Source organism: Aptenodytes patagonicus, chromosome Z (genome assembly GCF_965638725.1).
Source record: "Aptenodytes patagonicus chromosome Z, bAptPat1.pri.cur, whole genome shotgun sequence".
NCBI lineage: Eukaryota > Metazoa > Chordata > Aves > Sphenisciformes > Spheniscidae > Aptenodytes > Aptenodytes patagonicus.
In genome coordinates, this window is record NC_134982.1 from 3,749,170 (window position 1) to 3,761,392 (window position 12,223).

Sequence of the window (12,223 nt, forward strand, 5' to 3'; positions counted from 1 at the left end):
CAAACCACCTTGGATTGCAATAAACACTTATCCTGCCACTAAATACCTATATTTACACCCATAGCTATATATATATCTCCCCAAGCTGGATGGGATTCACTTACCTGCTGCCTCCAGGCAGGAAATTCGCATTTTAAGAACTTCTGGTCTCATTTATTGTATCGGTTGCTATTTCCATAACATCAGAGGAAAGGCAGCAGAAAGTGGGGGGAGCATCTTCTGGTTAAGAAGAAATGTTTAAATGCGACAGGAAACATTTAACCTCATATTTTGTCAGACAAGGGACAAGGACATCCCCCATCAGCAGGATTTTTAGAGCGCGATGTGTTTCTAGGCTCTGTAGGTCCCTCCGCCAATGGGGACGTATGCACGTCTCTCTTCTCTGGTCCTGCGGTATGTCTACTTTTTTTTAGAGAGAAAATTCCTTCCTTCCCTTTATTTTATTAAAAATTCAGGTGTTTCACGGACAGCGGGGAAGGGGATTAGGATGTGGAAATAGCCAAGCCAGCAGAAATAGCTGCTTGACAAAAAAGACATTGAGTTTTTATTCGGGATCTTCAGAAATCTGGATTTTTTTTCCTCCGCTACTTTTAATAACTTTTTTTTAACTTAATCATTACTCCACAACTGGCTTCAGGAAAATATTCAGCAAATTCAAGGGAGGGCAGCAAAAGCCTTCTCAGATTTCTAATGAATCCTCTAGGAACACAAGGGAGAAAAAGATGCAACACTATTCAAAAGTTAAAATTCAGGCAGGATTTGGGGGGTGTGTGTGTTATAGTCTATAGAAAGGACCGGGGAAAAACAAAACAAAACCTTTCAGGCTTGCTTTGGATATTATATAGCTGCACAAAAGCAAACCTTTTTGAAAGGGAAGTCAACTATAAGGCTGAGAAAAGCCCGTGTTCTTCTCCAGTGTGTTTAAGCCAGAGTTCAATGTGGTGACATTTTTGAGCCTCAAATGCCTGTCAAGTTGTTATTTATACCGCAGTACAAGTCCCCATATCCAAATCAGCTAGTTCCCCAGAAAACTGCAGTTCTCAGGTCTAAAACTACCTGTGAACTCCTTAAAAACAAAACAGAGGATCTTTCATCATCCTCCCAGGAACAGACTTACCCATCCAGCTCTCCCATCCTCTTCTCTCATCTCCTTGTGGTCCCTGGTCGTGAACCCAAAACTCACCACCTATTGGTAAGCCCAGCCTAGTCCTGCCACTCATCTGCTTCGTGTCTACCCCTCCAACAGCCCGGCCCAAGGAAAAGCTGCAAAGCAGCCAAAATCCCATTTTTTGTCTTTTTCTGTGGCACAAACCAGCGCCTGGCAAACTGGGGTCTAAGGAACAGAGATGGTCCAGCAGTGGACACCACCACGGTCTTCACCTCCCTCCTGCTGAGGTTGGCATGTCCTTCAAAGTGGGGTGGGAACAACAGGGTAGATGGGGGACAGGGACAGATGGACAAATGGAAACGTGGGTGTTCAGAGGAACAGCCTACATTTGATGGGGCAGCAGCATCTTCTGGAGAAAGGGAGGACCCCCTCAGCACATCTGGCACCGCTCCTTGGTGTGAGGAGCATTGCTTCGGACTGAGCCCTGCCGGAGAATCCCATAGGAAACATGCAGAGTTGAGGATTACTTTTGCAGAAGTGGGATTTCCAAGAGGAGTCGGGGAGGTGTCACGATGCAAGCGAGGGAGACCTGGGCTGTGGGGCATGTCTAACCCCTAGGCACCAGCTCCCCTCAGGCTTGTGGTGCTTGGACAAGGCAACGGTGGTGGCGGGGTTCACAGACATCTTCGGTTTTAACCCTGCCCTGCTCAGGGCCTCCATCTGCTTTGAGGCTCATGATGATGCACAGTGCTAACCAAATTCAGTCCCAGGTGCAGAGAAACACCTTCCCCCTCTGCAAGCCCCAGGGTCCCCCATGCTGGACATGCACCCTGAGCCCGAGGTGGGCACAGAGGGATGGAGAGCGGCATGACCTGGCGCAGGAGGGTGCGAGACACAGCCACTGCGGAGTAAGGTTTCTGCTTGGAAAAAGCCTTTGGAAAAAGCCTCGTTTCTTCTGCGCAGAGCCATGTTCCGGGGCCGTGCAGCGAGGTCGCAGTGCCCTCTAGTGCCACCAGCCCTGTCCCCTCAGCCACCAAACACCAAGCCAACTTTCAGAGCTGCAACGTAAGCCACCCTTGCCCTTTCGACCGACCCTCCTTGCATATCCCAAACGCCTGTCTCTGAACCCAGCCGACCCAACCAGGGTGTGAGAGCACCCCAATGCCTCCCATCCTGGCAGAAGCTCATTACAGGTCCACCACTCTCCAAACAACAGGGCAGCCTGGCCCCAACCCTGCCCAGCTGAGCAGTACCAGCTCCAGGAACCGCAATAAAAAAGGCATCTCCGTGCCCACCAGGTTGGGAAGACACCCCCACGAATTACGAGCCAACATCGCTAAGTCTGCTTGAATTGGGTGACAGCCAGAAAAATAAAACCAGCCCTGAGAAGAGAGAGTCCACCTCATTTGTTACAATCAGAAACCAGCTCTGAACCCTAATAATAATAATAATAATAATAATAACAACAACAATAATGGAAATGTCAAAGCTCTTGGCCATTTCCCTGGTGTTTCCTTTGTGCAGTGAATAAGTCTATCATATGATATGGAAGACCATCATAATCTGAAAAACCCACTGGAAGATCTCCCCTTTTCTGCATGTCCGATAAAAACCATGGGTTTTTTAACCTGCTTCAGGGCTCACAGCGACCGTGTTCTACTGCTAGAGCCCGGGCTTGGACCTTGCAAGAACCTGCGAGCCGGTGACCTGCGTGGAAGGTAAGCCAGCCTTTGTCCAGACCTCTCCTCTCCAGTGCTTTGGAGATGGCAACGGTCTCATCTGCCTTCCTTGATCAATGGTGGCCTTAACTCTAACATGGGAGCGATGCTGAAGGGGCTACAGGTGACCACAGCAGTTTGCCCTCTCAGCCCAAGGAGATGGTCATTGTCAGTTGGGTTAAATGCAACAAAAACCAGGCCACAGAAAGACCATATCTTACTGGAAGTCACAGCAAAACAAAAGCTTTTTACTCAGCAGTGGAGATCTGACTCCCAATACGTTGTGACCTATACTCAAATAAACCTTGGCTCTTTGACAGGGACTTTCCACAGTGGTTTTAGCAGTTACAGTATTGGAAAGACCCTTGGGATATGGGAAGCTGGCTTGTTAGACTAGAAACCTTCTGTGAAAGCAATGCCATGCCTACACGCTCTGGATGGAGTCCAGCAGGATCTGAGGGCGGGGAGAAGAAATCCCCCTAGTTTGGGGCTCCTAGGGAACCACCACAACTTCTTCATAAGTGTTTGGTGGACATGTAAAGGACGTCAGGGTTACACCTGGCAAGTGGCAGGAGGGACATACAGCACATGGGGCACACCACATGGACCAGGTCACTCCCAGTGGGAGGGAATGCCAGACAGAGGGATGAGCCCACCCCAGCTCCACCAGCGCAGAAGTGTCTGCTGAGAGAGGGCCACGTTGCTGTTGCCAAGGCTCTGAAAGGGGAGGGATCTGGGCTGGCTAACGAGCTGGCTAAAACGAGAACTGCCCAACCTTGTAGTGCAGAAAGAGCAGGCAAGAGGGGACACGGAGAGGATGAGGACTCTTTATGGTGATAGTAAATAACATCACCCCATCAAAGAGCTGTCCCTGAGCTCCAAAGAGACCTGTCCCCCTGCCACCACCCCCCTGGAAGAGTCAGCAATCTGTAGGGTCCAGAAGAAAACCTTCACACCAGTGCTGGACACTGACCTCCTCACCTCGCATGGAGAGTGACAGCAGAGGGGATGCTCACCCATGATCCACCCTTCTCCCCCTGGACACCTGGGTTGGCTTCATCTCCCTTAGGGCATCTACCATGTCTGAACAAGTCCACATGTGAGCTGGTCCCTCTGGGCTCCTTGCAGAGCCGACAGGGAAAGGACATGGGTATCCTCAGATGGGAATCACCCGACCTTCTCTAGACCTCTATGTTGAGATGCAGCGAACCATGCTCCAACGTGTCCATGTCTCTCCTACGGCAGGAACCCCAAGTCACCAGCCCACGCACAGGTCCCACCTTTACTCACACGATGTCCGCACTGAATTGTAAGGTCTGACTTGAAAATACTTGTCAGTGAGGAGGGGTCCCAAGGAGAGTGTGCAGAGACGCCTGTTAGGTGCCTAAATTGAGGTGGGATCCCAGCATGGTCAGGAATCCCGGCGCTTCTAAGGCTGTTTGGACAAAGTCAGGAATACAGCGGTGCCAAGAGGAACACGAACAACTTACAGAGTCTGCCTTTCTCCAAAGGAGCTGCTCCCTTGTTTCTCATCCAACAGGGAAGCTGGATGACAACTGTAGCCAGAATAGAAACAAGCAGTTTATTGTAACTCCAAGCACATGACAAAAAGGGTCAAAAATCAGTAAGGAAACGGAAGGAGGTGAGCTGCGAGGCAATTAAGATGCCAAACCAAACGACATCAATGCTGTCTTCCAAGTTTACCCCATAGCACCAGTAAAGCCCAGTATCCCTTTCAAAAGTGCCACATAATTTCTACCTCCTAAAACGCAGTTTGGAGGAGGGCAGGCCCAGCCTGGAGGCAAGAGTCCAGCAAACCGAAAGCCAACAACTCCAAGATGCCAGTCCAGAAACCGCTTGGGATGTGTCCCAAAACTCTCTGCTCGTGTCTGTCAGCATTCACAGCATGTCCCTGTGACATGCAGCCTCCTGCATCCTTCGTGACCTTCACAGGGAGGATGGAGGGTATCTTGTAGGACATGACCCCTTGGGTTGTTTTCTCTGTTAAGCGTAGAGTTTGCCAAGGGCTCGCAGTCTTCAGACCGTATCTAGGACCGGGGCATTCGGCTGTGACACGTCCAAGCCTGAAAGCCTTTCCGAGCATTTGCCAAAGGGAGCAAAAGCAAAATGCACTGACTCAGCCCTCCCCGTGACGTCTTCCTGACGCCAGAATGGTTACATGGTCTCCTCCAGCAAACCAGCTGAGGTGAAAACGGAGAGGATGATGAAGACTGGCTCTGCATCTGAGCTGCGCCTCCCTAACGCAGCAGACAACCGATCCTCCCTGGCGTGCAATAGAAAGCAGATCTTATGAATGGGTAATACTTATCTTCAAAAGATTATTTTCTTCCAAAGTCACTTTTTGGCAGCACTTAGGTGAATCAGTGCCCAAATCCAACTACAGACTCCTGTGAGTAAGGAGAGATGAAGAGGTTACGGCTCACGAGCTGAGCCAAAGCAATGACCTCATGCACTCCTAAGCACGATGCTTTCAAAACAAAGCCTGTTTACCAGTAAAAACAAGCACCCCAGATGAGCCTTGAAAAGATGGGGCAGAAGGAAGCTTCAAAATACCAGCTGTCAACGCTGTCACGAAGGAATCGCGCCCAGCGCCGACGCGGAGCCGGAGTCGCCTGCCTGTGCGTGTCCACGAGATGGCAGAGCGCGCCGTGCCGTGGAGCCCGACGAGAGCATCTCCAAGGAATGGGATGCATGCGTTCTCCAATTTCAAAACAAAAGGCTCGCAACAAGCATTTTCCCCTCAGACAGCTATGAAGAAAGAAAGTTTTGGGGGAGGTTGTTTTGTTTTTTGTTTATTTTTTCACCTTTTATTTGCCAAATAGTCACAGGCTTTCCTTGCAATACTTTGTTAAAATACTATTGATAGATTCCAGCAGCAAAACTCATGTATATATATTAATGTCCAGATATCCAGAATATTCTGCTTAACCCACTAGGGGGGTCACTGTATCTCCCTGTAGAGATACACATACAGACTTGGATGTATACTGGAAATTAGTTCTAGATTCGTGTCCTACGTCCATCCTACTTTACCATCAAAGGAACCCAAATTTCCAAAGCAGCCTGCAAGCGCGACTCTCTACCTCTCTCAAACTGGTGCTCTTAACCCTGCTATAGCTGCTGAAGCACATTCAGCAGCAAAACGTTTGCATCCGAGTTGCGCTGGAGGATGCTCGGACCAGCCCAGTCGCGCTAGAGGATGCTTGGACCGACCCCTCCGTCCATGCATGGCTGCCGTAAGCAACCCACGAGATCTTAAACACAGACAGAACAAGAATTTATGTATCTCCAACCTGAAAAGCCTCTTCTTCAGGATACGACACAAACACGACCGCAGCGTGGGAAAGCCCCATGCAAGGTGAAAGATTTTTCTTCCATAGGCTCACACAAATATTTTCCCTTATGCCCCCACGCACTGTGCTCCACAGAGCCATTTAAAACAAGGGATAAAGACCAGCAAAATCACTGTCGGCATTGCACGATCACGTTCAAATCCAGTTAACAATGATATGTCAGGATTAAACCAGCTGTCTGCAAGTATTTCACTTGTCAACGCCAAACAAGATAAATCCTCACCCAGAACTACCCGGCTCCTAGTTCCCACAGGCACATATGACTGTTCATGCCTAGGTAAGCGAGTCTCCAAAATAACGTAGTATTGCATGAGTCTGCCCAGAGGCACAAACAAAACACCAAATCCAGCATTCCCACCAGGTCTTCCAGCTTAGAGCTGCCGCACTAAGAATTAAGCTAGGTATTAAGGTATATATTGGTATTAATTCACTGGAGTCTATGGACTCAACCTGGTGTTATGACAGGATGAGATCACAACCAGACCAGGAGGACCTGGCTTATTTAATAGCTGTCAATTATAAAAGAAGTTAAACCCTAGAGAAGAACGTCAGCTTTTCACACCAAAGATGTTTGATTCCTCATTTCCAATTATTCCCCAGGGAAAATAACCTTATTTTGCAGAATTACTGGAGTCTGTATCAGCTGAACCTGGTGTTTTCTCCCTGTGACCTAAAGTCCAGACATACCGAGCATGAAAGAAACTGAGCAGAAAGCAGCTGCAGGCAGCGTTCCTCCCTGCCAAAGTCAGCAGCACTTCTCCACTCTTTCCACTGCTTTGCGTATTTAGTACACCCAAGAGAAATAGTAAGATCATCACATGGTTTGCACGGTTTGCAGGATGAGCGAGGCTCTTCCTCACGTGATGCATGAGCAAGAAGCCCGGCGAGCTCTTTGCTCGGCACTGAAAAGGGTAACGCTACCACAGCACATGAGATGTCTCCGTCCTTCCCTCTGGAGGCAAAGAGGAGACTTCAGCAAAAACACGCTGAGCATCCTCAGAAACTTGCCCAGCCCAGGACACTCAGCTCCTTTGAGGACTAGGGCTCTGGAGAGTGAAAAATTACTTTTTGAGTACTGCGTCCAGCTCGGGAGCCCTCAGCACAAGAAAGACATGGACCTGATGGAGCGGGTCCTGAAGAGGACCACGAAAATGATCAGGGGGATGGTTAAATAAAGTCATTTAACCAGAACTACCAAAACTGGGATGTAGAGATAGATCTGGAGAAGAAACAGGCTGGAGAAAACGTACAAGTAGATGACCATTGCATATAAACGTATGCGCACCCCATAGGGGAAACATCTGGGTCAGCACACCATCACTTCTGGCTTCCTGGCAGCAATGTATTTTGGAGCTGTCAGGAGGCTTGGTGCTTTTCAGAACCTCCTTTCCTAAAATATATGAGCCCTGTGCCCATGTACGTGTGTGTGTATATATAGGTATATATGTATGTATACATATACTGTCCTCAACGTTTCACCTCCCAACGAAGTCTCCGCTGTAACTGCCCTTGCCCAGCACGAAGGTTCACAGCAAGGCTTGCTGAAACCACGGGCATAATTCTCCATCACAAACCTCAAAGGACCATAGCTCAGCGCATCCAGCCCAGGCTTTCCCACTTCTGGGGAGGGTTTCCTAAGGAAAGGTAAGGCAGGGAGCTGCTGGTCTCCACCGTACCGCAGGCAGGAGATGTCCTCATCACCTACCTGCCACACTGGAAGTACTTTCTCTATGTCATTCAAGTTGATGCCGTCACCATCCTCATATTTCCCTTTTCCAAGCCTGTGGCAGGAAGAAAACAAAAACAAACCCAAGTGAAACCTCGCTGGAACCAAAGTTAATTTTCTATTATGGCACATGGGGAAGATTAGTTCTTACTGCAAAGGACCCTCATGAAAACAAAGAGGATCTCTGAAGCAAGTAAGCTGTGCCTCCAAAACACTCCCACATGGGCGGAAAGCCATTAATACAAAATTAAATGCTTTTCCCAGTCCTCTCCACCTGCACTATCCGCCACAGTGTTCAAATGCTTTTGGTAATAGCAGCAGTGAGAAGACCAAAGGCAGTCCTGAGCAGCAGCGTTGGGTGATTCAATCCCCAGACCAAGCAAAACCGCAAGCACAGCCTACGTGGAAAAAAAAAAATGGGGACACAAAAATGTAATGAAAAATGTTTCCTTTGAAGCACTGCTCATTTGTTGGTCTCCACGGGAGCTCCTGTTCCCCTGCCGAGAAAGGTGTCGGCGAACAAGCACAAACAAACAGCTCAGACAGCAAACAGCAAGCAATATAAATACAAACATACAATTTGAAACGCAAAAAGATTGGGGTGAGAAGCCAAGCACTGACAGACCAAACGCATAGCTGGCAGCTGAGGGACTTTCTTGTATCAAGAAAGGAAAAAAAACAATCCAAAGATAATTAGTAGCTGGATGCAGAGAGTTTGTAATCATACAGAAGGAGAAAAAATGGTCAATAAATATCATCCTTCTGCATTTATAAACAATTGAGGTGATCTATTCTTATTATTCAAGGATGATAATGTATTTTTTGGTGAATTAGTGACAAAATATTGTTAAATAACATATATTAGACAGAAACTTTGATAGCAGCAGACCCAGGTAATCAGTGCCTAGAAGTCAGAGAACAAGAGATCTTGCTGGAATTACAGCAAATGGGGGGAAAAAAATCGAGAAAAATGGCATGTGCTAAAGCACCAGGCTCAAAAAACAGCAAGCTGAATGGAAACACTTAATTAAATTAACACCCTAACTGATTTATGGGAAATCAGAGGTGTTCAACAATTGACTTTCCCTCATAGATGAAATAATGACTTTGATTTACAAAGGCAAAAATATAGTGTGTGTGTATATAAAATATATAGATATGAAAAAATATCTATTTTTTTAATATATATATTTATATATATGAGAAAAGTCAAACACCTGGGGACAAATAACATCCATTGCAGGTACAGAACGGGCAAGAGTATCGTAGGAAAAGATTATCTGAAAAGGATGGGGACTGTCCCAGGGTGAATGTCTGAAGCTGGACTGTGGCATAAAGGCGGGGATGAGGAGGCAGGGATTAGGGGGATGAAGGCAGCTTTCCTCTACAGGCAGCACGCCTGAGCCTGAACTACAGGACCGCAGGCAGCTCGGGCAGTCACGTTTCAAAGAGGTGGTTGAGAGATTTCTTAGAGTACGGGAAAAACTAAACTGATGCATGGGCTTGGGAGATACCTGGAACGAAGAGAAAATATCAGCTACAAAAGGTTGTTTGAACTGGAAGAGCAAAAGCACAGCAAGAGCTAACACTGGAAATTAAAGGCAGACAAATGCAGGTCAGAAACGAGGTACAGTTCCCTGGTTTTCCTTAACCACTCCACTTCGATTATTCATCATACCACCAAACTCAGTATCTGCAAATAAAATCAGATGTCTTCCTGGAGGAAAACGCTTCAGCCAAGCAAAGGACACTTGAGGTCAATCAACTGGATGCAACCACATGGCCAGCCTTGGGCAAGTGATCAGCAACAAAATGGTCTCTTTGGTACTTAAAGTGTAGAAAACACATTCTGAACAGCATCTTCCCCTTTTTTTTCTATTAAATTTTTCATTGCACAGCTAGCATGTTAAAAAACTCCACTCAAGCAAGAGGGAAAACACCTAGCTAGCAGGTGAAGATTCTGGGAGGTTCAGCAAGCTGAATGGCGCTCAGCACGGATTTGGCTGATGAACACACAACAGAGACAACTTCAAAAGTTAAAAAATAAAACCAGTTTTGTCTGCGCTTCCTCCATTCTAGTGCAGGGTACTTACATGACCTGTATTTTGGGAGATGCACTGCTTGTGCTGATGGCATCTGTTTAACTTTTCTGCATATACAGTCATTCTTATTCCATTTTTACAGCTGTAATATTTAGGAGTGATTAAATATCTCATCTCCATACTGCCTTCTCTACCTGTTTGCACCCTGGGCATTCACAGTACACCAGGAACCGGAGGCAGACCATAAAGCAGACCCTGCTGCATCCTCCCTATACGTAGCAGGTGGCGCTGGTAGGATCATCTTGGCAAGTGCCATCAACCAGGGAGCACGTTATATCTTATTTTACAGAGGGCCCTTCATCCCGTTTTTCAAAACCATCTGTAGAAATGGGAGTAAGCATGACGAAGGCACTTAAGTGACTTGGAAATTTAGCGTTGTTCCAAATATTCTGAAAATTGCTGTTTATATACTTGCAGTAAATACTTACAGCGCAGAAAATAGCCTTCTACAGTTGTGCGAGTGTCTGCCTGTCACTATACGGTACAGGAGCCTCCTGCAGATGTTGAACTGGGCTGGGATTGCAACAAGATACGCCCAGCGAAGCCTATGGCATTGGCCAGTACTCTGTCAAAACCAACTTGTCAACAGAAAAAACTTATTTGAAAGAGGATTCCCATCCCTACGTACAACGTGGCAATGAGAAATCACCTGCAATCTTCTCAGCCCCATCTTTTAGACCCGTTCTGATTTTTTTTCCTTCCTCTATGGGCAGGAAATGATTAATGACTAGGAAAAAATGGCAAAAATTTGATGGGATAAAATGTGGTTATGGAGTTCTTACTCTATTTTTTCTTTAGCCGAGATTTGCAGTGAGTTGCGTCAGGGATGAGTTGAAGCCTTGTCGTAAGTTGGGATAACAGGACAGGTAATACTGCCTGCAGCCCTGAATAGCACTGCCAGTGCGTTAAGCACCAGGACTGAACGATAAGGAGAGGAAAAACCACGCTACGATTGTTTCTCAGCCTGCAGAGAATCTGCGGAGAAATGGTGATGTCCATCTAAGCAACATCGGTGAACCACTTGGTGTCAGTATGCATTTATTTGGCTTGACCAAATAACCAAAGAGGAATCCAGCGATACTGTGGAAGCCTCTAGAGGCTGTCACCACCAAAAGAAGCTGCTTAGTATTTTCACAGCTAGCAGACATTTTACCGCTAGCAGATAGGGGATGAACACTTGGATCACACTGATGCTCTCTCCTTCCCTGAAGTCTTGCTGGGGAGAACAGCAGAAGCCTTGTCGCTTTTGGGAACTGTAATTGAGATCAGCACTAAGCCAGGATCTTTCCTCCAATATTCAGAGATGTTTAAATCTAGGAGGCTTGGATCCAGGAGGCTTGGATCCAGGAGGCTTGGATCCAGGAGGCTTGGATCCAACATGGTTTAAAGACTGATGCAATGCAAAATACAGCGAGCAGCTCTGCTCCAGCCCAGAACCAGATGATAGAGGAGTCAGATAGACCGATCGTGGCATCCTCAAACCCCGTATATGGTCCAGCACCTCTTCCCCATGTCCTCCACGTGAGCCATGCCACCAAGCTAGCGTTCCCTCTGCAAGGGAGAAGTTAGAGACCTTGCTGAAGAGCACGGTATTGCACACACGGCACTCACCCTTCTCTGTCTATTTGAGGCAGCGGGTGTTTGGAGGTGTTTCGCAGCTTCCTGTGAAATTGGGTGAAATCTAGTTTTTCAGGCTGCAAGTCCCACGTCGCACCACTAGGAGAGAAAAACAGGGAAAGACAAAGAAAGTCCACTATTAATTAAACACCACCGAGCTGAAGAGCAGAGGGCACATCAGAGCCTGCAGACAAGGAGAGTTGGCACTTCTGGAGGCACTGCTCCCTGCCGCAGATGCAGGCCTCCAACCTTCACGCTGCTCCATCATGTTTCTTTTAATTTCTTCTGGTTTTTTGGAGATGCTGAGCTCCTGTTGCTTGCACTAAGCCCCTAGTTTTGATGTATGATGCAGCATGATGCAGCACACACCTTGCTAACTATACTTGCTCTCTGTATCAAGGGGGTATCATAACAGGTGGTGGTCTGGTCCATGCAATGGATATGTTCTCTCTGGTCCTGCAAAACCTGCTCGCTCCAACAGCCTGGAGCAAGTCCCAGGTGGGAACTCAACCCCTGCAGACTCTTGCAGTGCTCCAGGCACAGAGATATGCATAAAACTGGACAGAAAGCATATTTCA

At 47.4% G+C, this 12,223-nt stretch overlaps 1 protein-coding gene across 4 annotated transcripts in view; it reads right to left on the reverse strand.

Moving 5' to 3' along the window:
* LOC143172346 (CBP80/20-dependent translation initiation factor-like) overlaps nt 1-12,223 on the reverse strand; it is a 149,737-nt gene that overhangs the window by 87,574 nt on the left and 49,940 nt on the right. For all 4 annotated transcript variants that reach the window (XM_076361664.1, XM_076361663.1, XM_076361661.1 and 1 more), the window contains 2 exons: nt 11,640-11,744; nt 7,906-7,981 (listed from right to left, as the gene is read on the reverse strand). In XM_076361664.1, coding sequence (XP_076217779.1) covers nt 7,906-7,981; nt 11,640-11,744 — 181 coding nt within the window. The remainder of the gene's footprint in view (nt 1-7,905; nt 7,982-11,639; nt 11,745-12,223) is intronic.